At 42.3% G+C, this 27909-nt stretch overlaps 1 protein-coding gene and 1 long non-coding RNA gene across 2 annotated transcripts; both read right to left on the bottom strand.

The window, feature by feature from the left end:
* Positions 1-4219: 4219 nt before the first annotated feature.
* LOC127757605 (AAA-ATPase At5g40000-like) lies at positions 4220-6111 on the bottom strand. Its single transcript, XM_052283153.1, has one exon. The coding sequence runs from the start codon at positions 6012-6014 to the stop codon at positions 4491-4493; it is 1524 nt and encodes a 507-aa protein (XP_052139113.1). The 5' UTR covers positions 6015-6111; the 3' UTR covers positions 4220-4490.
* Positions 6112-21214: 15103 nt separating this feature from the next.
* On the bottom strand, positions 21215-22499 carry LOC127757816 (uncharacterized). The gene is made up of 2 exons (XR_008013541.1): positions 21875-22499; positions 21215-21759 (listed from the first exon to the last, which is right to left on the bottom strand). It is a non-coding gene; the product is annotated as an uncharacterized LOC127757816 (long non-coding RNA).
* Between the last annotated feature and the right edge of the window lie 5410 nt (positions 22500-27909).

Genomic DNA, 27909 nt, shown 5'->3' on the forward strand with positions numbered 1-27909 from the left:
TGTTAGTTCTTGGTGTAGAACCGGCACCTATAATATTATATGTGCCGATTTTAAATTTGAATTTGAATTTGAATTATATCCGATTCAAATTTGAATTTGAAATTCAAATATTTATTTTATATATAGTATTTCTGTGCATCTAAAGTTTATACACCTAAAGTTTATAGACCCAAACTTTATAAGTCAAAAGTTTACATACCCGATTTAAATTTGAATTTGAATTCAAATATTAGTTTATAGATCTAAAGTTTATAAGTCAAAAGTTTACATACCCGTTTCAAATTTAAATTTGAATTCAAATATTAGTTTATAGACCGAAAGTTTATAAGTCAAAAGCAAGGCCGGTGCTGACTTTTTAGGGCCCCGGTGCGAAACTAAATATAGAGGCTCTTATCATACTATGTAATAATAATTACTATATACATATACTTTATATATAAATTATTGTGTAAATATTAAAATTGTATTAAAAAATATTTACATAGAAAACATTATAGTACATGTTACCTCAAATATTTCTTCAAACAGATTTGTGCCTTCGTCGGTTTGTCCAATTATCGGAACAACTAAATTAACGTAACATAGGACCATACATCAATACACAGCAAAAACCAACACATGAGATTACATGTTAACAAATAAAATCACAATGTTACAAAAATTTCAATTTTTCACTTGGCGATGGCAAATTAGCAATGATGTATTGGTGTTACACTCACCTTAATAGAATGCTTGTTGCTTGATCACTGATCAGACAAATACAGTATTCAGATTCAGTAACCCCCGTCGGCGGTCGGCCCATCCTTCTCGAGTCCTCGTCAAGACATCCAGTACTCTAGGGGCTAGGGCAGCCGGCGGCAAGCATCAAGCCATCAAGCAAGCAAGCAGCGGCTGCCGCCGTGCCCGTGCAGCGCCTGGCCGGTAGCCACCTACACCTGACGCAAGGCCTGACTCCTGAGCACCTCGTGTCCTCGTCGATCGTCGCCTCGTCGGCAGTCGGCTGGTCCTCGACTCCTCGTGCGGATTGCGGAACGAGCGGTGCACGGTGGGCGTGAGAAGAGAGGAGACGACGTGGGCGGCAGGCGGCGCCAATCTCGCGAGTCGCGTATTCGGCGTCTGTTCGCCTTCGCCCTAACGCCGCATCGTCTGTTGGGCCAGGCCTGATTCCTCGGACGCGCCGCGCGCGCCGGGGCCCGGGGCGGGGGGGGGGGGGGGGGGGGGGTTGGTGCGGGGCCCCTGCGATTTGGGGGCCAGAGCGACCGCACCGCTCGCCTCCGTCTAGGGCCGGCTCTGGTCAAAAGTTTACATACACGTTTTAAATTTGAATTTGAATTCAAATATTTTTTATATATAATTTTTTTCAACTTTTTAAAAAATTTTGTGATTTACTGTAGTAGGAAGAGAAGGAGGGGAGGAGGAAGGGGGAGATCCGTACGTATAGGGGTAGGGGCGTGCGGGTGATCGCTCCCGCATTAGCCACACCCTATGCGGGCGGGAAGGAGCTCCTCTAACTTAAAGTTAGAGGAGCCTCATCCATGCGGGCGAGACCGCGGGAGTTGAGACCCATCATCACGTTCTTAAAAAAAAAAATCACACACACACACACGTAGAGAGACCTATATTTCATCACCCATCCTAGCTAGCTAGCTAACGATTTGTTTTGGTCCAGAATTGCTCGAACTTTTACTAGGGACGTACCCAAGTGTTGTAATGGGATTAAAGAAAAGAAAAATGGGCCAATAATTTTACAAGTTCAGGATCCCTCTTGAACGCATGATTATCAAATCATAGGAATAGAAAAAAATATAAAAATAGAATATCATATTTATTGGATTCCTAGGGGATTTGAAAACATAGGAACGGTTTAAAACTAATGTTTGATAGTCACACAGAAAAAATAGAATTCAAGACATTGAAAGAAGAAAACATAATGTAAGACCTCATGCTAATTCTTTTTCAAAATTCCTATACAATAATCATTCCGTAGGAATTTCTCGAAATTCCTATACAATAATCATTCCGTAGGAATTTCGAAGTAATTGATAGAAATCAATCATTTCTTTTAGAGGTCTTGTACTATTATCTCCCATAGATATACCTTAGATTTCTATGGAATATAATGGTTTTACGGATTCAGTTATCTTTGGACTTATTGACTTGTTGTTAGAGAAATTTATCGGTAACGTTCCCTGTGTATCAATTTTTTTTTAAAAAAAATAAAACGAGTGAAATGGGAAACAACATTTCGCAATTGACTCTTCTACACTCAACCCAACTTGCGGCCTCAGTTAATTAATTAACACCTCAGCCTAACCAAACCCATTTGAATCTCCTTCCCTAATCGAGCAGCTGCAATGATGACGGCATCTGTGGTTTGACAACCCGAGAACGGAAGCTGCTGGCACATGTTCAGAAAAGCTTGGAGACAAAGATCGCACTTCCTTAAAAATTGCCAAAGAAAACATAAATGAATCATAGCAAAGAAACATCGCGATAAAATAAACATATGGAACGGCCGTCCAACAAAGGTGAGAAAAAATAGAAGATTAATTGCTGTAATTAATTAAGCAACTAGGCACAGAGGGTCCAACTGGTGGTGACACCAGCCAAACCAGTCGCACTCGCAGGTGACCTCAGATCGGCGACCGGAGGAGGAGAAAATCACAGCAATTATACATTCAAGGCCTACGGCTCAAGACGAGATGGGCAGGCCGCCCAGTGCCTCCATCTGCCCGCTACTTCCCTCCCTGTTGTGCGGGTAACATCCTGAAAATTAGAATAGAACTTAGAGAACTAAAAATTGCAGAGCCATTAATTTTTTTTTCAAGATGGGTCTTCTGACACCAGTACCATCCATCCATCCATCCATCTATCTATACCTCTATACCTCTATACCTATACTAATTGGACACTTTCCTCTCACGTTAATAAAAAAATCTAGCCATTAATTTAACATGTCATACAATCAGCACCACTGATCTAAAATCGACGGTGCACGCATGCAACAGGGAGATTCAACGCTGCTCCATGGGACTTCACGTCTGGCATCCTCACCTCGCCCAGGTTAATTTGCGGCAGCAGCGGAACAATGGCTGCCCTCATTTGATAGCTTTGAGAGTTTGTTCATGACGTGTGATGGAAGATCGATCTACAAAGAGCAAAGCAAAGCAAGGGAGTAAATAGAAGAAATTAGATGTTGACATATACAGTTAATTGTGCGCCCCAGGCGACTCGGTGGCCAAATATATGCAGCGGTACCTGCATATCACATACGCATATGCAGCAGGCAACAAGCACGAAGAGGAGTTGAGCAGAGCAGTTCAATTAATTTGAATCGAGGGTATAGATAAATCAATTTAGTTAATGTAGATAACATATCTCAGGTTTTGCTCTTAATATAATTTTCAACTAAGATATCATCATCTTCCATTAATATTACGTTACTGATAAAATTGTTATTTTGACTATGTATTAAGATCTGAGTACGTGTTAATAGTATGAATAACAGTAACCCATGTTGATAGTATGTATGAATAACAGTAACCTATGCAACACATGTTGATAGTATGAATAACATTAACCGACGCATGGAGCGATGAGGCCGTGGATGCGTTGCTAGCGCCCACATATATATCTACCATCTTCACCAACATTCATCATGCATGAAGAACGTGAAGCGAAGACGAAGAGACGATTTTGCTGAGACTATGCGCAGGGAATTTGAGATGAGCATGATGGGTGAGTTATCGTACTTTTTGGGATTACAAATTAAGCAAACACCTCAAGATACTTTTGTGCATCAAACGAAGTATACGAAGGATCTTTTGAGACGGTTCAAGATGGAGAATTGTAAACCAATTTCAACACCAATTGGTTCTACAGCTGTGTTGGATCCTGATGAAGATAGTGAAGCTGTTGATCAAAAGGAGTATAGAAGTATGATTGGATCTTTGTTGTATCTAACTGCTTCTAGGCCAGACATACAGTTTACTGTGTGTTTGTGTGCGCGCTTTCAATCTTCTCCTCGTGCTTCACATGACAAGCAGCTTAATCGGAGGTGTTATGTAGACCTAGACCTGCGGAGGTAATTAACTGAAAGACTTTCGAGACTTTCAGGACCACTTCTTCAAGTTCAGATCTATCCAACGACAGGCTATAAAGCGCACATACATACATACATACATATTACCTTGGGAATTTGTAATTATGATCCTTGAGATTAATAAAGCACATGTTCCCGATGTGTTTTGTTTATTTTGTGTACTTAGTTACACTGGCACGTCCACACATATCGTTGTTATTTTTCTGTGCTAAACATTTGTATATTGTGTCATTTTAGGGTATGACTTATGCAAGCGTAAGTGACTAAACAAACACGAAAATCAGGTAAAATAGCAAAACACAAAAAGGAGCTAGCCTAGCTGACAATTTCCCACCACACACAAAAGACCAGTCACCATATGACATATATATCCGACCGGGGCCCTTGTCTAGCTTTCTTCTGCGTTAGGTTGTTCCTCTTTGGCCTCTTCCATAGGAGTTGTTGCGGAATTCATCTTGGCCCTCTTCATGATCAGTGTTTCCACTAAACTTTCCAAGCGTTCGTCAGCATGTCTCTTCCGGTTGTAGCGCAGCATGATGCTATCACGATCGACCGGTTCCTCGTCGATCTCGTCGAGCAGTGGACCGATTTCACCGTTCCTCGGCATGAGTTTATCGGCCACGTCTGCCGGAGTGGTGTTGGTCTCGCTCAGCAGTCCCTCAATTTCACTGAATAGTGAGTGCTCGGTGATGTTTAGGTAGTTCTTGGCGAGCATCTTGAAGGCCTCGAACTGGCAGTAGGACATCTCGATGTCCATATCCATCCTTCCACGCCGGGTCAGCGCCGGGTCGAGGTGGTCAACGTGGTTCGTTGTAAACACGAAGATTCGTTCACTGCCGCACGCCGACCACAGCCCGTCGATGAAGTTGAGCAGCCCCGACAGTGTCACTTTTCTTTTGTCGTGATTCTTGTTGGACACCTCTATCACCACATGTTTGTCGTCGCCGTTGGCTGCCTTCTTGCCACTGCGGTTGGTTGTGAGCTCGACCTCGATCGCGTCGATGTCCTCAATAACGATGATGGATTTGTCGGTCGTATCAAGGAAGAGCTTCCGCAGGTCGGCATTGTTTTGGACGGATGTTAAGTCGAGGTCGTAGACATCGTAGTCGAGGAATTTGGCCATAGCCCCGATCATGGTGGTCTTGCCCGTGCCCGGTGGCCCGTGTAGAAGGTAGCCCCGCTTCCACGCCTTGCCGACCTTGGAGTGGTACCCCTTCCCCTTCTGGAACGCCCTGAGATCGTCCATGATCTCAACCTTCTTGGCATGGTTCATGGCGAGCATGTTGAACGTCGCCGGGGGATTGTATGGGACACTGGTCCACATGTTCTCCCCTTGTTTGGAGTGGTTGGTGAACAGCAGCATCTGCCGGTCCTTGGCGGTTAGCTCGCGCCACTGCCGGATGATGCCGGGCAGGTAGGTCTTTAGCACGAGCTGGCGGTGGCGCTTGTGGAACACCAGCCTGTAGCACCGCGGCTCGTCCGTGTCCCCGGGCATCATGCTAATGATGGTGCCCCCCCTGTTCTTGGAGACCTTGGGGCACAGCTTCCACCACATGCGGGCACCCTCGAAGCAGTCGACGACCTCCTGGTTCTCGTCTAGAATCACACGCGGGTCGTCGCTACTGTTGTTGCCCCCCAGCTCGGCTTTGAGCTTGCTTGCGCTCTCCAAGCACGCGCTGATCAGGTAGGTGGAGACGGCGTCGAACATCTTGTTCCGCCGGAACCGCTCTTCGCCGTACTCGGACACGGTGATCTGCTCGTAGGGGTTAAAGTAGGACATCACCATGGGGACCAAGCTACCGATGATGTGCCTAGCCTCCTCATGGACGTGCTCCGGCATTCGGGACCAAAGCAAGCCGACGCCAGCCATGGCTGACCCGAAACCTACCCACTTCTCCACAGATAACGCCATGCCTGCGCAGGGCACTGCAGCCACTACTCGCCTAACTAACCAAGCTAGCTAGCTCTTTGTAACGGTGGCTGTTGTGTTTGTGCCTTGTTTACCGTTGGTCGATCTGTAGCTTCTGTGTGGCGCCGTGGAGTCGGCTTAATTATATAAGACGATTTTGGCGCGTAAATGATCCGTGCCGTATCATCGTGGAAGAAGGCTAGAACGCGTTGTCGAAGTTTCGTCGAAGCCAACGCTTTTTTTTAAAAAAAGAGACTTACTCCACTATGAAAAGAAGTGGAAATTGTAAGGTGCTCAAAGAGTGCTATCACCATGTTGGGAGAATTAATTAGGGGGTGGAAAAAATGATCGTCTAGTCTTTTGTTTGGATGGGTGGACCAGAGTGATTAGACTCCTAACGAGTGATGAGACTCCTGTTCTTATACGTGATACGCTAACATGTGGACTCATTACTCATGTAGGCCACGTATCAGCTACTCGAAGTCAGAAAGCAGTAAGTTACTTACGAATTCGATTTAAAATTGCTTCTAAAATCAAATTTACTACTACCTCTATTTAAAATATTTACCAACTTATTGCTGAACAAGTACATCAAAAATTGCTTAGTAGAGTAGAGACTAGAGAAGAGCAGAGAAAAGATAATTGGAATAGAGTAGAAACTTGATTTACATTGCTATATACTATTTGCTGTGCTTTTATGTTTATTTTATTTATGTTGCTATGATTTTTCTTGCTTGGTGAATTTATGGACAACTATGTTGATTTGTTGGGTTAGTTCACTACTACAGACACTATTTTTCCGGGCGGTTGGATCTATTATCCCGTGCGGTGGCTCGGCCCACCTGCAGCGCCGCTTATGGGAAAATGGATATTTTCGCGTGTGGGCGGGCCGCGGTCACGTTATACGGACCGCACGGGATAATCGATTATCCCGTGCGGTGCAATAAGGACGACCGCTCGGGATAATCTATTATCTCGTACGATCAAATTATACCGACCGCACGGGATAAAAGATGCAAAATTAGCCGAAATTTGACCGAGCTCAATTATAAACATCAAATTACATAGAATGTATAGTGTTTGTAATATTACAAGTTTCCCCCGCGACAAATAAACCTTCTAGTCCACAGCATATTCCCTCTCCCACTCCCTTAGGTTATTGAATTTGGGGTCCCTAGCAAGTTCGCTATGAGGATCGTGGAACTCTCCTAGATGGTTACATATGTCGCGACGAATGAACCGGCACAAGTCCGTGCATAAGTTGATAAGCATTTTCTGATCGAACCGGCTTGCGTTATAAGCTGCTCGGGAGCTATGGAAAGTAAAAGACAAATGATTTGTGTTACAATCAACATAAATGAAATATTTGCAATATCTAAGGAGCATGAGGACTTACATCTGTAAACTCAGTTCTGTATCTCCCACATATCCTGAGTATCTCGCACACGTAATATCCGCATAGGTTCGACAAGCTCGATTGCTTGTAACAGTGCATAAGAATAGTGGACACGTTAGTAGTAAGAAGTGGCAATCATGATATACATACCGAATAAATGCTGACATACCGGCCAGCGTCCCCTTATATATGTAGAGTTTGTCTCTACCTAGATTCTTTACGAACCTACCAAGTTTCCTATAATGGCCGTGTGCTCTACAAAGATAAATTAATTAATTAAGCTAACTCTACATATTACAATTGCTCTGTACGGAATGTTGGGGGTTTGTTTCGAACTTACAAGTTCAGCAAGCATAGGAACTCCATCTACGCCTGCTTGTCATAGTCTGCCGGATCAAGAACTACGACGGTTTGGTCCGTTCGATTAATATGTGAACGAAACGATGTGGAAGTTGCTTACCCAAAGTGGTAGGGGACCATGATGACTCGTTTGTCCGAGTGCGTGAGCATTGAGTGGGCCAAGTAATTTCCCACCTCGGCCATCTTTCTCTTATGCAGACGTTCGACGTAATTTTTTTTCTCCTCGTCTGTCTTATTCTTTAGTACCGGATACCGGATCTTATTCTTTAGTACCGCACTATTCTCCGATATCTGCACAGTGTGGGCCGTCTCGCAAACCATCATTGGGTTTACGTACGCAATTGAGGCCCCCGTTCTTTCGGTGTCTACCCATTGTGACCTGAGGAAATTTGGAAGTTAGAATAACTAACATTTTTATTGCCACACATTGCCACAAATTTGAACTGTCTCCTTCCACACCCGATCTCTCCCCCCAATCCCCTCTCGTGGCCACCGATCTCTCTCTCCCCCTCCACCTGCTTCACCTCTCTCCACCCTCCACCAAACCCTAATTTAGTCACCTTCTCTTCTCGCCTCAGAACTCTTTTCTGCAGGGGATATGGGGCAGCCGGCCGGCAGCGCACGGATGGGCAGAGGCGGCGGGCGACCGTACGAGGAGCGGCAGAGAGGGGCGCGGTTGGGTGGTGGTGGCAGGCGGTGGGCGGCAGCCGAGCGCAGACGTGCGCGCGGAGGGCGCAGGGCTGCCGCTGGCGGCGCTCTCCTTCCAAATATGATATGCCTCTACCTCTCCACCCTCTCTCCACGGCTACACCCTCCCTCTCCACCCTCCGCTGTAAAAAAATAAAAAACGGGCCGGCGACGACGAGGGCGGGAGCGTGATTGTTGTGATATGGCATGAGGAGAGAGACATGCTACATCTGGCCTTTCTCTCTCCGTGTTTGGCGCATCCGCTACTTGTGGATGACTGGATGGCGCATCTGCTGGAGGTGCTTTTTTCGCTCCTATGCGCCAAATTAGGGACGGAGTACCGGCTAGCGTATCTCCTGAGGATGCTCTTACAGGCCAGCAGCCGGCGGTGATGGAGGTTGGTGATGAAAAGCTCAACGAATGGTGGAGGCCGTGGCAATGTGAAACACTGTGGACGGCCAAATCTAGAGATGGAATCAACAAATGGACCATTACCTCGCTAGCCCCCTCGAGGCTTCCTCCATTGTCACGATCCGAATCAACAACAGCCACAACCTTCCATTTGAGCCATTGAGGAGTGAAACGATGGCCGACAGGCAAGGAAACGGAGCGGCCGAGATCAGTGTTCACCTAGTCGCTAAACACTAGTCGGACGGCCACCTACTGACTAGCGACTAGGCTGATTAGGCGGCGACTAGACGGATTAGGCGAATTAGACGTTTTTTCTATTTCTTTCACACAAAAATACTGATTCTAGACATTCGGTACTCGGTAAATATAGGCATTTAGGCAAATAGCATAAATCATAGTTAAGTTCAGAAATCATCAAGTCCATACAACGCACTGACACTACACACGAAGCATTGGGTTTAGTACAAATCTATAGGGATAGCGAACACATCAGTATTGCCACTGTACATGCACATCATAATTCATAAATCATAACTTTATAGATCTGAGGGGCTGGAGCTAGGAGAGAGGAAGAAAAATTTATCTAGAACTGGAAGAACAGAGGAGGTGAGGTGGTGGAGGGGAGTCTGATCCCCTGATGGCCTGATCTAGGGTTGGCGTAGGCTGCTTGAGTGGTTTGGTGCTTGACTGCTTCAATCGGTGTGTTTGCCACCTTCCATTGACGGCAAGGATGAAGGATGAGATGGAGAGCAGGAGCAGCAGAGGAGGGGGAAGAACGTGGAGCAGCAGAGGAGGAGAGGGAAGAACGTAGCGGCGCGGTGGAAGATCGATGGGCGCGGCGACGGAGCCGTCGCTCGTGGTGGTGTGAAAAAGGGGTAGGCAGGGATTGCGCTCTCTCTCCAGGCCCTCAAATAAGGCAACTTAAATCCCCTTCTATACCGAGTCGGTCCTGCGTGGCGCTTCTAAATTTTATCACGCCCAAATTTTGATTTCTATCACCTAGTCGCCGCCTAGACGCACTGTCCCGTTGTCTAATTGCGCTCAGGCACCATCCTGTCCAGGCCGTCCAGGCCGCCTAGGACCGACTAGAACCGTCTAGGCGGTAAATCGACTAATTCACTGCCTAGGGTGTAAACTGGACAAATTTTCGTCGACTAGCGATTAATCACCGTCTAGACGGGCTAGGCGGCCGTTTAGGCGAACATTGGCCGAGATACAGTACCAACTCCACCACGTCCGGCTAGCTTCTGATCTGGCCACTTCTACGGCGTTGTACACCAGCACACGCTCTCGTGAAACCCTAGGCCCCTCTCCCGTAGCAATGTCACATCGCTCTGCAGTCTCCATGCTCGAGGGCAGGCATGACCTTCCCCGAGACCAAGCCTTCACGCGACAGCGGAAGAGATGACCGTCGACCTGTGAACACTACATAGGGGAGATTGTGCGCACTGGTATTCAATGCACGAGGAGGCGCGTCATCTGGTGTCATTGCTCAGTGCACGGGGATAGCGCTCGAGGCAGTGTTGTTACTGCCAGGGCCCAGGGGTTCTCGCGCTCGCTCGGTGGGATGAGGAATCGGTAATTTCATCTACGTTAGAGGGACGTTAGTTCGCTTCATCTGCGTCCATCCGAATCTGACGGTGTGATTTCCTTTTTCTTCGTCCTCCGGCCCAGTAGCGATATGTCCAGCGTTCGGCCCAGTTGCCACTTGCCAGTTGCAGAGGGGAAAAACAGACCAGCGAAAATAAAGTACTAGAAAAGGTCGCTCGTGGAAGAAAATTATGTAGGACTTCAGTCCTTTTGCTTATGGGAAGGACTTGGTTTCTCACTAGACACGTGTTTTCTGAGTGAATCTCAAAGCAGTGTTCTTCTACCTCAAGACAAAATTGGTTCTCCTCTATCCTCCCCACTCCCTAGTCCCCATCTTCCTTCCTCACTACATTCCAGCTGGAGATTCAAGGTGCATGGGCAGCAGTGAGCTTGTCCAAAATTTCTTCCTCTCCACACCCCATCATCCTTGTCCTCCCGATGACCCAATCGACGGTCTAATTTTTGATTGGTTGGTCGCTGCGTAGCAGCAGCTAGCTCCATGGATCCATGGCCTATTGGGAGTCGTTGCCGCGCATGCGGCCTGCCGCCTGCCCTTCCGAGCCCGGAGCTCCCATGCCGGCCATGGCGCTGATCATCTGGGGCATGTAATCTCGCATGGTCTTGCAATCTTGCTGTGCCGTATTCCGGTACTATTGTGGCAAGGAGGAAGCAGAGGCTCCAGCTGGGAAAAGTGAGGTAGGAACGTGGGGACGGAGAGAAATTAGGGAGAAGTAAAGCCGGAGGTGGAAGAAGACTGCTTTGAGATTTGTGTGGGACACGTGTACGTGAGAAAATAAAGTCCTTCCACCACCTCCTTGGCTCCTTCGGCGGCGAGTCCTTCGCTGACCACCTCCCGCCGCCGCTCATCACCTCCTATCCACTGGCGCTGGCGGCGGGTGGAGTAGGTCCCCTCCGCCGTGACGCTCTCGCCTACCCTCGGTCCAGCGTCCTCCCCGTGCGAGAGCTCCGCTGCCCCTCCATGGATGTCGAGGTATGCCGTCTGCGTCGACGACGTCGGCCTCCACGCCTCCTGGTTCGAGACCACCACCACGGGCCATTGCGATGCCACCACGGGAGGGAGGGCCGCTTCTGCCAAGCCCACACCACCTCTGGAGGAAGGGCGGCCACCACCACCATGGGCGTCTGTAGGAGTGCAACGGCAGCAGCTTGAGAAATGACACTACTACGATAGCTATTTTTGCCTGCGGTTGTTTTGATTTTTACATGCAGTAGATTCGCCAGTCAACAGGTCGTCTAGGAAAATCGCGATTTTCTCATGCGGGTGGCGCACCTGCACGCAAAAATCGGATTTTCGCGTGCGGGTGCTTATGTCGCCCGCACGGGAAAATAAAAATCCAAAAAAAATAAAATTTCAAAAAAAGGAAACCCTCAACCTAGATCCGATCACCCCGCCGCCACCGCCGCCGGATCAGGGCGGGGGGCAGTGGCCGCCGCGCCGCCTCTGCGCCGCCTACCCCGTGGAGGAGGCCGCTGCACCGCCTACTCTGCGCCTCTTCGCCGTGCTGGGACGGCTGCCGCACGCGCCGCCTCTGCCCGCCGCGCCGCCCCTCCTCGCCATGCAGGAACGGCCGCCCGCTCGCTGCTCGCCGCCTTGCCACGCATGCGGAAGGGGCTGCCGCCGACGCCCGCTGACAGAAGAGGGGAGGAGGAGGAGGAGGGGGATAATAGAGATAAGGTAGAGAGAGAGAGGAGTGGTTGAGGTAGAATAAAGGGGAAACAAGAAGAGAGAGGATATGTCAAAAATTTGAAGTGGGTGGGAGGGAAATGAGGGAGCTATATTCCCATGCGGTCCACTTAAAAAGCCCGCACGCAAAAATCGATTTTTTTCGTGCGGTCCTCTTAAATCAACCACACAGGATAATGAGGATTATCCCGTGCAGTCTGATTAAGACACCCGCATGGGAAAATGCATTTTCCCGTGCGGGTGATAATCTGGCGCTGGTCCCACTATTTTCCCGTGCGGTTTCACTTAAGGACCGCATGGAAACAAAAGGGGTGGTGTCCAGGAAAATCTATCATGTAGTAGTGTGAGAAGCCAAGAGTGAGATTGAGAAATCATAGTAATTGATGTGAATCCACAATGTGACTCAAAACTGATTGAGAAATGATATGAATTGATATTGGATGTGTTTGTCAATTTGGTATGGCAAAAGGGATTGATTAAGTATAGCAAAAGAATATCACCTGTGTTGCCGTTGCTGTTGCTGTCGCTGCATTGAACATATGTGATGGCTGAGTGTTTCTACATGGCCTTGTAATCTTCAAGCTCCTTCCATTTATCCCTAGGAGCACTATCATCTGCAAGTTGTTCTTATGCACCTCCTGCCTCTTCCCTAACCTCTTGTATCTTGCAGTTAAAGAAAATTGGAGGGTTCAGAGAAAGAATGGACAGAATGATAACACTGGAAACATAATTGTTCTTCAGGCAGCAAAGTACCACTGATTTTTTTTGTTTTGATTTTTCTTTCTTTTTGGTCTCTTTTTCCTGGCCTTCTGGTTTTGAACTTCTTGTTTTGACCTCCTTTTTCTTTAGACGTGCATTACTCAACAAGTCATTTGGTGGACTAACATCTGTCTGAACCGTATATGGATCCCTGGAAATGCTGTATATGTTTTTAGATAATGGAATAGAGCATCCCGGCCTTTGCTCAAAGAGCTACAGCCAATTATTACAATCTCACACTCAAAATGAGTGAAGTTCAAAGAAACTTAAAAGATGAAACCAACCATCAAGAAGAAACAACCTAAAGACTGCCAACCCAAGATAAAGAGTACACAATTATTGAATTCTGTTTGTGAACCTCCATCCAAAATTGACAAAAAGTTGCATAACCGTTGTCTCAAGAATACGACATGCAGCCTTTAAAAGCTCACTATCTTCCTCACACTTTTGTAGTTGTGCCCAAGACCGGAGCCAATGTGTTGCCCTGAAAACTATCTGCATATATGAAATAGATGATGACTTGTCAAAAATGACATCATTCCTACTCAACCATAAAGCCCAACATATAGCAGATGCTCCTATGAGAACAAGTTTTCTTCTTTTTTTGTCCACCCCCAAAAGCCAATTATCAAAAATATGAGATATACCATGAGGAAGGTAAAGACCAAAAGAAAACTGAATTGCTCTCCATAAAAACTTTGCATAATGACACTCCACAAAAAGATATTGAATAGTTTCATTTTTCATACAGAAACATCTCAAGCTACCACTCCAATTCCTCATGCCAAATTATCTTTAGTTAATACAACCTCTTTAAGCAAGTACCACATGAAGATCTTGATCTTAAGAGGCATCCTAAGTTTCCAAATAATCTTGTTTCTCTCAATATAATTATTGTTTATTAAGGCTAAATACATTGTCCGAACAGTAAATTGACCATTTTGATGATAATTCCATCTAAAACAATCATTCAGTTGACTCAACTGAATATGCACAATAGAAGCACACAAGTTATGCCAATTTGCTGAATTCTGACCAACCAAAGCTCTCCTAAAAGAAACATTCAACGGAACAAATCACATAACATTAGCAATTGAAGAATTCTTCCTTCGAACAATGGCTTATAGAGACATATACTTATCTTTAAAAGCCACGTTACCTATCCATTTATCTTCCCAAAATCTAGTTTGTTCCCCATTATTCACAATCCAGGAACCTATATTCAAGAAAGTATTTTTAACTTTCATGAGACCAGACCAGAAATGAGAATCCCCTGGTTTCCTATCAACTTGAGTTATAGAATGGTCAGAGAGATACTTCCTTTTCAATAAGTCCTACCAAACCCCTTGCTCATTTATTAACTTGAACAACCATTTACTCAAAAGACATTTATTTTGGAACTCCGAATTATGAACACCTAAACCCCCTTGGTCTTTGGGTTGACAAATTATGTCCCATTTTGCTAGACTATATTTTTTTCTTATGATCATCACCTTGCCAAAAGAAACATGATCTATAATAATCAATTTTTTTTAAGAACTCCCTTTGGAATCTAAAAAAAAGATATCATAAACATAGCCAAACTTAATAGAACAGAATTAATCAAAACCAATCTTCCCCCCACAGACATATGTTTACCTTTCCAACTACTAAGTTTCTTCTCAATCCTTTGTTCGATAATCTTCCAATCTTTATTGCCAAGCTTTCTAAAATGCATTGGAATACCGAGATACTTAACATGAAAAGAACCTAGCTTGCAGCCAAATATATTAGAATATTGATCATTATATTCCTTTGCTTGACCAAAACAAAATAATTCACTTTTGTGAAAATTTATTTTCAAGCCAGATAACTTTTCAAACACCGATAAAATCAATTTCAAATTCTTGGATTCTCGTAAATCATGCTCCAAAAATATGATGGTATCATCAGCATATTGCAAAATAGATAAACCATCATCCACTAAATGAGGTATTACCCCACTTAACAGACCAGCATCTTTAGCCCTCTTAATTAGTAAAGCTAGCATATCAGCCACGATATTAAAAAGAATCGGAGACAGAGGATCTCCTTGCCTACGCCCTTTATAGGTTTGGAAGTTATTTCCAACTTGATCATTTACTTTAATACCAACATGACCACCTTGAATGAAAGAAGCTATCCATTGACACCATTTAGGTGAAAAGCCTTTCAACCTCAATGTCTGTTGAACAAAAGACCATTTAACCTTGTCGTACGCTTTCTCAAAATCAATCTTAGAGATTACACCCTTTTATTCTCATGAAGAATAACAACCCCTTCCATAATATTTCTCCCAGGAATAAAAGCGGTTTGAGTAGGGCTAATTACCTTTTGAGCCACTCCAATAATTCTATTAGTAGCAACTTTGGTAAAAATTTTAAAGCTAACATTAAGTAAGCAGATAGGCCTATATTGCTGGATTTTCATGGCCTCCATACACTTAGGCAAAAGAATGATAGTACCAAAATTAAGAGAGAATAAAGGCAAAGTACCATTATGAAACTAAATAAAAAGATCTAACAAATCAGATTTAATAACATTCCAAAAAACTTGGTAAAACTCAGCTAGAAATCCATCAGGACCCGGAGCCTTGTTATGTTCCATTTTGGAAAATTGCCTTTTTAATTTGATCCTCAGTAAATTCTTGTGTTAAATCTTCATTCTCCAATTGAGATACTTGAGGAATGTCAACAATTTATTTTCATCAAGTTGTAAACCGGAATCATCGGGAGGACCAAATAAACCTTTATAAAAGGTGGTAATATGCTTGTATATGCACTGATTTGGTCTTCAATTTGCTTACCAAGGATGTCAAGTGCACAGTCTACCAACATGGTGCACTCTGCAAAGTTGGCTGCTCGATGTGCTAAATTGAGAAATTTGTGGGACATAAATCTGTAGCGAAGCATAGTATCCATGTTTGGATTTTTGATTATATTTCTTCCATGGTTGTCTTGTATAGTTCCACTTCTCATGTCCATTGCTTCAGCACGTAATGTATCGGTAGTGACTTTATATGCATCAAAACAAGAACTTTCAGAGCATGGCCATACAATAGCCAATTCTATCGAATTGCCTGCAGCTGCATTCAATTGTTTGCTTCAAAGGATCATTGATAACTTTGTATTCCTCCTCATAGGTGAAATCTCCTACTAGATATTCATTTGTCACCTTGAAAAGCTTCAAATATAATAGGTGTGTACAGCTTGCTAGCTTGCACCAACATAGGTGGTGGCCTCCGCATGCAGATTTTAGGCAACTATTTTCTTGATTCAAATTTTGAATTCAGTTCAGTATTCATTTTTTCCTTGCACCACCCTTTCAAAATGCTTAAAGAACCAGATGATATCAAAATTGGATTTAAAATGGTTTTTCAAGTCATTATTTAGACTTCCACTCAATTGTGTAGTTCTCATTCCAAATGTGAAGACATCTTTCATATAGCATTCGGCCCATTTTTCTTTCAACTTGTATATACTACCCAACCAGGTTTGCTAGCTCACCTTTGCCCTCATGATGTCAAATTCTACCATATCTTCGTACTCATACATGCATGCACTAAAATCTGACAAAATACTTGTGTCTTCATTGTTCTCCTCATTCTTCTCTCCACCTAAATGTTTGATAGCATTCTGCGTAATGGGAAGGTCCATTATGAGCTTTTAGAAAAGTCTCAAACAACCATTTGAAGGACTAAAATGTCTCATCATACATGAGAGCAGCACCAAAAATTACAGTTTCTCTAAAGTGATTGAATCCCACAAAGACACCAAAAGGCCTACTCTCGTTGTTTGTTCCAAAAGTAGTATCAAAACTAACAACATCACCAAAACGTGTGTAATCTGTGATCATTTTAGCATTAACCCATAATATGTTAGCTATTTTTTCTTCACAATCCATTTGCAACGCATATTGGAATGATGGGCTATCGGCAATTTTGTCTTGAAAATACTTAAGGATGCTACCTGCTTGGCCATATGCCATCTCCCGATGTTGGCCCGCAAATAGTTCTTGTGGTCTCGGAGGGTGTAGCTAAGATTGAGTGATACGCCAACTTGGCGACTAACCAACTCATGTGCCGCTTTTGGTCCAATTCCTGCATCATCTACCATTTCAATTTGAAAAGCTTGTAAATCTGAAATTTTTCTTTGTGACACCATTAAATGTAAAGTTCCCGGTTGGTATAGTGCATGGTTGTGTTCCAATATCAGATCAGACACTATAAATTGCCCTTCTTTCTATCCATTTTAAGATTCATGTATACCCCCTCAAAACCTTTGTTTTTTTAACAAATTGACCCACCTTTGCCCTCATGATGTCAAATTCTACCATATCTTCGTCCTCATACATGCATGCACTAAAATCTGACAATATACTTGTGTCTTCATTGTTCTCCTCATTCTTCTCTCCACCTAAATGTTTGATAGCATTCTGCGTAATGGGAAGGTCCATTATGAGCTTTTAGAAAAGTCTCAAACAACCATTTGAAGGACTAAAATGTCTCATCATACATGAGAGCAGCACCAAAAATTACAGTTTCTCTAAAGTGATTGAATCCCACAAAGACATCAAAAGGCCTACTCTCGTTGTTTGTTCCAAAAGTAGTATCAAAACTAACAACATCACCAAAACGTGTGTAATCTATGATCATTTTAGCATCAACCCATAATATGTTAGCTATTTATTCTTCACAATCCATTTGCAATGCATATTGGAATGATGGGCTATCGGCAATTTTGTCTTGAAAATACTTAAGGATGCTACCTGCTTGGCCATATGCCATCTCCCGCTGTTGGTCCGCAAATAGTTCTTGTGGTCTCGGAGGGTGTAGCTAAGATTGAGTGATACGCCAACTTGGCGACTAACCAACTCATGTGCCGCTTTTGGTCCAATTCCTGCATCATCTACCATTTCAATTTGAAAAGCTTGTAAATCTGAAATTTTTCTTTGTGACACCATTAAATGTAAAGTTCCCGGTTGGTATAGTGCATGGTTGTGTTCCAATATCAGATCAGACACTATAAATTGCCCTTCTTTCTATCCATTTTAAGATTCATGTATACCCCTCAAAACCTTTGTTTTTTTAACAAATTGACCCATTTCAAAAACTTTTTTCGAAACTAGTCCCTACAAAAAACTTCAACAAAAATAGGCCGTGAACTCAACGCCATGGACCTTGGCGCTGAGCTATAACGTCTCAGCGCCAATGGCGTTGGCGCTAAGCTCTAATACGAGGTGGCATGAATTTGCTGAGTCATCATAGCTTAGCGCCAAGTTATTTGGCGTTGAGGTCCTGACGATTTAAATTAATGCAGAGGCATTCACTTTCAACAAACCAACCCACTCATAGCATAATGGTAGCAGGCTTCTACTCTAACCCTATGGAGCAGGGTTCAATCCTCATCTCTCCCATTTTTTTTCTTTTCAGTTTTCCATTTTTCTTCTCTCTCTCACTCTTTATTTATATTTTTTTTTCCTTTTGGTTTCTCTCCTATTTTTTTCTTTTCATTTTCCCCTTTTTCTTCTCTCTCTCGCACTCTTTATTTATAAGTTTTCTATTTTTTGTTCTCTCGTTTTTTTATAAATTTATTTATTTTTTCTTTTATGTTTGTCTCGTGATACTATCTTCAAAAGATATGTTTAATTTGCAACTTTTCTGAATTTGGAAAAAAAATATTAAAGTGGTAAATTATATGACAAATGAGAACTTAAACTGAAATTTCAAATCAAATTCAAAATAAAACAAATTATAGAAATTCGAAAGGAGCATATACTTCTTACATATTGGCACTCGAAATCAAATTCAAAATAAAACAAATTTACAAACGAAACTGTCATTTTGTAAAGAATAAGAGTGAGTAGTCAAGAGAAAAAAAAAACTTATGTTGTAAAACATATTAATTTTGAAAGAATGCTAGGAGGAAGAGAAAAGGAGAAAACCCAAAATACAAAATAAAATAGGAGAGGTGGGATACCAGGATCCGAACCTAGTACCCTAGGGCTCACAGCTTAAGATATCAACCACTATGCTATCACGGTTTTGCTTCACTAAGATGTTTGCGCGACTATTTAAATCGTCAGGACCTCAGCGCCAAATAACTTGACGTTAAGCTATGATGACTCAGCAAATTCATGCCACCTCGGATTGGAGCTTAGCGCCAACGTCGTTGGCGAGCTCAGTGCCAAGGTACATGGCGCTGAGTCCACAGCCTATTTTTTATTGAAGTTTTTTTATAGGGACTAGTTTCGAAATAAGTTTTTGAAAAGGCCCAATTTGTTAAAAAAATGGTTAAAACCTTTATGTCCACTGTAGCTAAGCCAAAATGCCCAAGCCACATCTAAATTTGTAAATTCCATGCCAACTTGAGGTACCAAACTAGGCATCAAGTTATCTCTGTATTGAAAAAAAAAACACTATTGAGTATGAAACTAGTGCATAGATATGCTAACCAAAAAGCGCCAAAACCATGCTATAAACATTGATTACATATTAGCACACATATTCTTAGAGAACATTCATGGCCTTGTAGTTGTATTATACACCTATGTGCTTCCATAGCTGGACTATTTGACATGGTTTGACGGCAAGCCTCGGCAAGATTTTCAACTAATTGCTTCTTCCATGAGAAAAGGGGAAACTTGATCGATTTCAAAGCAACCTAATGGTGCAAGTTTGATTTAGTGAGCCATTCATGAGAAGTAGAAGGCATAAGAGAGAGTTCAAGCTTACAAGATTGAAGTGCAGAAAAGCTCCCATCCAGCGATCGCCTCCTCCACTCACGCCAAAACATCAACAAGATTGTTCCATCTGGGTATAGCGATCGCTGCTCGCCCGCTACTTGTACCAAAACGCCCGAGCGTGTTCCTTCTCGTGCCCTTCGCTGTCAATCCCATCCACTGAAGTGTCCTTTTACCTCCCTCCGCATGGTCTGCAAATGGGCCGAAAGGAGCAACTGGGCATCACTCTAGGGCCGAACGACGGAGAACCGAGCAGCTGGACATCGATGTAGAAAATCGCACCGTCAAATTCGGAATGGACGCAGATGAAGCGAACTACGTCCCTCTAACGTAGGATCTGCTTCCGTGATTTCACCGCCGCATTGCTATCACAGGTGGGGACATAGAAATGGATTTCACCTTTTGGATTGCAAAGGGTAAACTCCTCCTTTTCATATTATTATAGATTTTACTTTTTAGTGTTCGTACTTGTTAAATTACAATTTATCATCTGGATTTTGAAGAATTAAATATATGAACTTTTTTAAAATTTACATTTCGATGATTTGTCTTTGCTTTTCTTAGCGATTACAAATTATATTACGTGTTGAAGCACATCTTCGTAATATAATTTGTAATCGTTAAGAAAAGCAAGGACAAATCATCGACCCGCTCTGGTCGTCGGTTCATCGGTTGAACCGCCGGGTCACCGGTCGAACCGCTGGTTTTTTATTTATTAATATTATATTGGATTTGCATTATTTTAATTATAGAATCATCACAAATTGGTGAAAATATGCATAAATAAACTAGTATATGTATTATTATATGGCCACAACATCAAAAACAATAAATGTAGTGTGTAACGTAATAAATTCATAATGTAATACTGCTAGAACAAATTAAAAACCGGTTCGATTCTTAAAAAAACGGCTACCGGTTCACCGGTTCCCATAAAAATAGCCCGGTTCGATTGCAAGGGCGGTCTTTTTGTTGAACCGAGCTGCCAAGATCGCCGGTTCCGGTTTTTCCGGTCCAACCGCTGGCCCGGTCCCATTTTTCACTATGGGCTCGCAAGCCAACTCGAACCAGGAAACGAGCCGGGCTAAACAGGGCCGGTCCTAGGGCTATGCAGCCGAGGCGACCGTCGGAGGCCCATGATGGTGGGGAGCCAACACCTAATACTAGTAGTCTAGTACCTGCCTATGGTATATCTGGAAGCAGAAACGTCGAGAGACGAGAGGAGTTGCAGTGTCGTCGGCAACTCGGCAGACGGCATCGTATCGTACAGGGCACAACCACACAAGCGCACAGTGTCATCGACTCGTTCTTGATGATTTTGCATCAAAAAATGCCCGAAAAAGTATCTTTTCATGAGAAACAATGGATATAATGGGATTCTATTCTTCATTAAGGTAGTGATATTAGTTCCAAGATACAAATATATTGTTATTTTGGTCAACATTATTTTTTGATAATTACCAGAAATGTTAAATTTAATATATGGATGTATTTGTTTTTATTTTGCAAGTAAAATTAGCGTCTATATATATCATAAATTTTTTATATAGCTTAGAGAGGGTCCATCGTGATAAGTTCGCCTAGGGTCCTCAAAATCATAGGACCGGCCCTGGGGCTAAACTCATGTTTTATCTCGTTTCCCTAACCGAGCCTAGCCAAGACTAGTTTCTTAGAGCATCTCCAACAGACTACCTAAATCACACTCTCCAAACACTCGTATAGCCAACTCTCCAATTGATTTAGCAAGTCAAACTCGTTGCTCACTCCAACAAACTCTCCATCTATCATCTCTATTTTGAGTCTATGACATTGAGACCCCATGTGTCAGTCTCTAGTACCCCTCTTCTTCCTCTTCTTTCTCCCACTCTCTCTTCTGCCGGGGCATCCCGACTCCTCCTTGGCCCTCTCTCCGGATGGCGACGACGGACAGCGACGACGGATGGCGACAGAGGACAGATCGAGGATCCACGAGGTGCTAGGGAAAAGCAGAAATCTTCTGCTACGGATTGGTGTAAATCCTTCTGCTCTTGAAATGAATCATCCAGCCAACTGAACAGCCCGTTCGAAATTGAAGTGATTTCCTGAAACAAACGAAACAGTAAGGTACGGACACAAATTCCGCATGAACTGAATAAGTCAATATGAATCACAGAAAATCGATGGCGGCCAACGTGCTGAACAAACAATTCCCCATACCAAATGTTTCAAATTGATAAATAATGCTTCTGGGCGACCAGAAGAGCCACAGCATAAAAAACCAAAGCGACCACGAGCCCTGCCGTCGAGCAGCTTCGAGGCTCTCTTCCGCCGGATCCAACTCCGGTAAGCCCGCAGCGCGGAAAAACCACCCCCAAAGAAGCTCCAGGAAACACCACCAGCTGGCCTGAGCAGCCGAGAGCGCCGATCTGGGGGGACACGGGGAGGCGAATCCACCTCCCGCTCCATCCTTTCTAGGCTTCAGCTGGGACGAGGCGACGACGGACGAAGGCGCAGGCAGTGGAGGCCGGCGACGAAGACGACGCCGCGTTGGCCAGATCGGGGCAACGGATGGCTGCTGCGCGCCTCGCACTCGCACGGAGAGCGTGCGGGGAGAGATGGGGGAAGCAGAAGTGGGTCCCACGGATAGCAAGTTGGCTTTGGCTGGCCAAGTTTGGCTAGCTAGGGAGCCGGTTTGGCCAACCGGATAGTTTGGAGAGCTAGATAGCAAATATGTTGGAGTACAATTCTAGAACAAAATTGTTAAATTTTGGCTTGAAGAGTTGGATGGAAGGCTGTTGGAGATGCTCTTACGACCCTTTGCAAGCCGAGCTGAGCCAGTGACCTGCCCATTGGTCTTCACTCTACCTTATCATGTACAGCCAACAATCATGTCCGCATTTGCCTTATTTTTTCTAAAAGATTCTAAGAAATGTTGAAGTGCTGATTGGGGCTTTACCGCTGTCATTGCAAATGTACTAGCAAACCTCTTGGCAAATCAAGGTAGAGGCTGACCTGTAGTGTACCATAGTCAGGCCCTGTTTAGATGGGACTAAAACTTTTAAGTCCCTATCACATCGGATGTTTGAATATTAATTATAAATATTAAACGTAGAATATTAATAAAACCCATCCATAATCTTAGACTAATTCGCGAGACGAATCTATTGAGCCTAACTAATCCATGATTAGCCTATGTGATGCTACAGTAAATATTCTCTAATTATGGATTAATTAGGCTTAAAAAATTTGTCTCGTGAATTAGCTTTCATTTATGTAATTAGTTTTGTAAGTAGTCTATATTTAATACTCTAAATTAGTGTCTAAAGACAGGGACTAAAGTTAAGTCCCTGGATCCAAACACCACCTCAATATTACATGGAAATACGATAAAGTGTGCATTGGTGGGTGCATGATATATAAATAAATGGAACCTGGTAGCGACAAAAAAATATGATGGTTTTGTAGGCAGTGACTATGGTACACAGTTGTATTTTTGGTTCACCTGTTGTACCAATATTTGTTTGTATGCTTGGTAATCTGTCCAGATTAAATAGTTTAAGGTTGTCAAATATTCGAAATTGTAGATAGAAGGGTAAATCGTCATGCTTTTGCGATAGTTGAGTGTAAACTAAAAACAAAAAATAATTGGTGTAATCCAATAATCCATCTTGTTGGTTAGGATGATTAACCAAATTAACCAAAAAATTATTGTTCCATAAGTAGCAAACTATTAGAACCAATAATTTTGATAAGTCTGGAACCATTTAATCATAATCACGAGCAAGGTAATCTATGACGATACATGCCAAAGACGTAACAAATGAGGATATAATAGATGGTGGTGCCAAGAATACAACCGTGCACATATATAGTCATCAACTCAGCATGATATTTGTTCCTCCCAAATTCCTTTTCTTCACATGCATGCACCCACGAATGCATGCTTATATCGCATTCCCCTGCGATGTTTATCTTTACGGTACAGTCCAACCTCTACTTTTGATTTTCTTAACAGGTGGCTAGCGTGACAAGTTAGCAATGTTAGTGTTAAGCCTTTAAAAGAGACACTCCAACATCTTTTTTCATTCTGAAAAGCCAATGTATACGGGTGCGATTGTTAGTGGTGCATCATAGGAGGAACGAAGGGACACGAATAGAACTGACGCAACAAATAAAGCCAACCGTCTGCAGTAGTCACCAGCTATAAGGCCATTCCCAACCCAATGGTGTCCATAGCATTAAATAAAGTGCCACCTAGGATAAAAATGATGTGGCAAGTGAATAAATGAGGAAAGAGAAGGATATGGTTTCTACCCAACATCCAAGACATCATGTGAGATAAGTAGCATTAAATTTAAGTATGGAATAGTAGTGTTTGCATTAAAAAAGTAGTGTCTAGTACTAGTTTCTTGATGATATGGAGTCTATGGAAACTATGTCTAGTGTCTTGGGTTGGAAATGACCTAAGATCAGCATAATATTTATCGCTACTGGATTCTCTTTCTGCACATGCACGCACTCATAAATGTACGCTTTAAGTTGTTGTATCTCCCCTACAGTATTTCACTTGTCATACTACACTAGCAAAAATGTCCGTGCGTTGCAACGGGTGAAAAATTCTAATGATAATATACGTTTTTCATACATAATCATGTCAATGACAATGTTTGTATTTTAATCAGCGGCTTGTTTTTTTATAAACGGTTTTTTTTCTTGCGCGATTTTCTCAAACCATTTTTCAGAAATGACGCATTTCTTTCTAACAGTTTTTTCCTAGCATGTTTTTTTTCTTTTTTTTACTGACGACGAAAACCATATTTTTCTCCCCTTTTTTGCTTTTCTTTTCTCGTGTGTTTTTTGCCTGTTTTTTCTGACAATTATTTTCTTGCGCGTATTTTTTGCTTTTTTTTCCAATACAGGAGAATATATGACGAAATAAAAGCCATGTAGTAGATGATAAAAAATCGATGGATTCTATCCAACTCAAGCGTCCAACAACTTAGCATTATTTCTGATAGTATTTTCAGAGCGATTTGTTTTTTAATAGATGGTGTTTTTTTTCTTGCGCGGTTTTTTAAACCATTTTTTTGTAATGGCGCGGTTTTTCTGACAGTTTTTTTCTCACATGTTTTTTTTAAATAATTTTACCGATGATGCAAATAATTTTTTCTCGCCCATTGTTTTTAGGAAGATGGAAAACCTTTTTAGCGTTTTTTTGCGCTTTTTTCTGACTTTTTTCTCACACATTTTTTTAAACCGTTTTTATTTCTCGTGCATTTTCAATTTTTAAATAGTTAGATTAGATTAGAGATAGAGAAATGATATATACTGGATAGAAATTGGACTTTGTTTCGTCTTTTCCATTTTTTTCTCGTGTGCATTTTTTATTTTATATAAACCAGCTTTTTATTTTTTATGAACCATTTTTTCTCCACTTTCTTAGGGAATCGGACGAATTTTTTTAGATGTTTTTTCGGATTTATTTTCGCCTTTATATGAATCAAACTTTTTTTTCCATTTTTAAAAGAATCGGATCTAGCTTTTTTTCCACCACTTTTTTTTTCCTTTTATAGGAATCAGAGTTTTTTTTTTTCCATTCGGATCTACGTTTGTTGTTGTTGTTTTTCTTTTTTATGCGGCTTTTCTTTTTCTTTTTATGCACCTTTTTGTCTTTGTTATCTCCCTTTTATTATTTTTTTAACAAAAACGACCTCAAGTATTTTATTGCAAGATTATAGGGACTCGAACGTAAATATAAAAATTACATGGACTCAAATGCAAAAGTACAAACCCAAAAATTAAAATCATATAAAAATGGATTGCTCTCAACCCGTAGGTTCCATTTTTACAAACACATCTTCAATCCGGCACGTCAGTTATTTTCACCAAGATATATGGGATATCATGGTATAGATTGAAACCGAAAGGAGTGGAGAGGGAATAGGATCTAGGGGTCGGACTTTTTTTTAAATTTTTCTCGCTATTTTTTTTTACGGACAAAGAAAACATCTCTTATTTTATTTTTTAATAAAAGTAGCAGATATGTGATGTGATTCTTTATACTATGTATGTATATATGCACTTGTTTTCCTGTTGATGCTAACCGAACATGACTTGGTATAATTCAAACCAAGTCCTATTCGGCCCAAGCAGAAATAAAGTCCTAGTCGGCCCAAACGGAAATGGATGGGAGTTTGTTTCATATTTTTTGGAGTCGGACAGATTTATTTTTTTTGCCCGATTTTTCTTTTACTACGTAGATGGAACCGGATTTAATTTGTTCTTTTACCACGTCGCATTTTTTTAACCGTGCCACGTATAGGATTTGATTTTTTTTTACCGCGTCACATATAATTTATTTTTCTTTGAAGTCGGACAGATTCTTTTTTTATTTTTTTCGCCTTTTTTTTACCGCATTGACATAGTCGGATTGGTTTTTCTTTTCCTTTTTTCGCTCTTTTTCTAGATCGGACAGAAATTTTTTTGGCACGGTTTTTTTTATCGGACAGATTTGGTTTGGCGGAATCGGATTCGTTTTTCTTTTCCCTTTTTTTCGCCCAGGGTTTATTTTTGATCGGACAGATTTGGTTTGGCGGAGTCGAATTCGTTTTTCTTTCCCTTTTTTTTTCGCCCTTTTCTGGATTGGACATAATTTTTTTTCATCCGGTTTTTTTATCGGACAGATTTGGTTTTTTTTTCTTTTTTCGCCCGGTTTTGACAGATTTGGTTTTTCTTTTCTTTTTCCGGTTTTTTTATTGGATAGATTTGTTTTTTTTCTTTTTTCGCCCGGTTTTTTACGCCTGGTTTTTTTACGGACGATGGAAGCACCTCTTATTTTTTAAGTAGTAGAGAAGTAGAGATAAGTATAGGTCGGATTCTTGATTTACAGAATTTGCTGTGACAAGTTAAAGTCATGCGGATGGTAAATTAACCTCGAAAAAAGCACTCCAACATATTCCTCCTATTCTGTTTCCTCCTAAAAATAGCTGCGCTACTCCAAATCCATCCTCACCTTCCCAATATTGTGCAAAATCCAGTCACTCGGAGCTAGCAAGAGGCAGAGTGATGGGCGAGAGGCAGACCAATGTCCCATTCTTTTCTCGAACAAAAGTTGGATGAAGATTAAGATTTTCATGACACGCTTCTCAAACTGCTAAACGGTGTGTTTCGCACGAAAACTTTCTATATGAAAGTTACTCTAAAATATCATATTAATCTATTTTTTTAAGTTTGTAATAATTAAAACTTAATCAATCATACATTAATACTACATCGTTTTGTGTAAAAAACTTGATCTTCATCTTCATCTTTATTTTTAGGAGAAGAACACCACCCAAATCACAGGCATTCTAAAGGGCTGTTAAGGATGGGAGGGATTTATTTCAGTTCCTCTCACAAGAGAAGCCAACTGATTTTGCCCTTCTAAAATAAAACATGATTGAACTAACCAGCCAACTGATCAAAGACAATCCCGACAGAGTTTAAGCAAAATCCGACGAAACATGCTGCTACTATTAGTAACGGTGTGTCTCCAGCGACGCACCCGTACGTGGGAGAGGATTCTCTCGTTGCCACATTTTTGGCAAGCTTTGGTTCAGGTTGCATGCACGCTTTGGCCCGAACCGTTGTTGCCCCACGTGGGCATGGGCAGGGGCAGCATCGACGCCCGGCACCATGATGGGCCTCTAATTAACGTCAGACACCGTTCCTCCTTGTAAACAAACACACACAATCACTTTTGCATAATAGGATTGAGAAATGATTTTTCACCCCTTTAAATCCTAGCCATTCATTCTTCATCTTCCCTTCATTCATTTCTTAATCCTAATCCCACTCCTATTTCCCATTATCCAATGGCACTCCCACTGAATTTCTATCAGTGCTTTGTTGATGCTTTGGGTGGAATGCATGAAGAAAATTGTAGTATTACTACTACAAAGAAATTTTGGCAATAACACATTTACTAATACTTCGTAATACTGCCAATTTATTAAAATTTTAGCAATACCAAATTTTAAAATGGTTCATTTTAACACTAAAGAGGAACAGGCCATCAGGCCCTAAACCGTTGGATCGACATCCAAAACAACCAAGTCAGAAGTCACCACCTCTCAGATATGCCCGTGTGTCTTCACTGTACCCATCGTGTACGTACGCGCCAACAATCACATCCGTATTACCTTATTTGTTTGAAGATTGTAGAAAAATGTTGAAGTTATGGTTGGAGGTTTATCGTTCATTGCTAACGTCAC

This window comes from Oryza glaberrima, chromosome 12 (assembly GCF_000147395.1).
Source record: "Oryza glaberrima chromosome 12, OglaRS2, whole genome shotgun sequence".
NCBI classification, from domain to species: domain Eukaryota; kingdom Viridiplantae; phylum Streptophyta; class Magnoliopsida; order Poales; family Poaceae; genus Oryza; species Oryza glaberrima.

Coding starts and splice junctions, on each gene's coding strand:
- LOC127757605 (XM_052283153.1), bottom strand. CDS start 6,014: ATGGCGTTATCTGTGGAGAAGTGGGTAGGTTTCGGGTCAGCCATGGCT.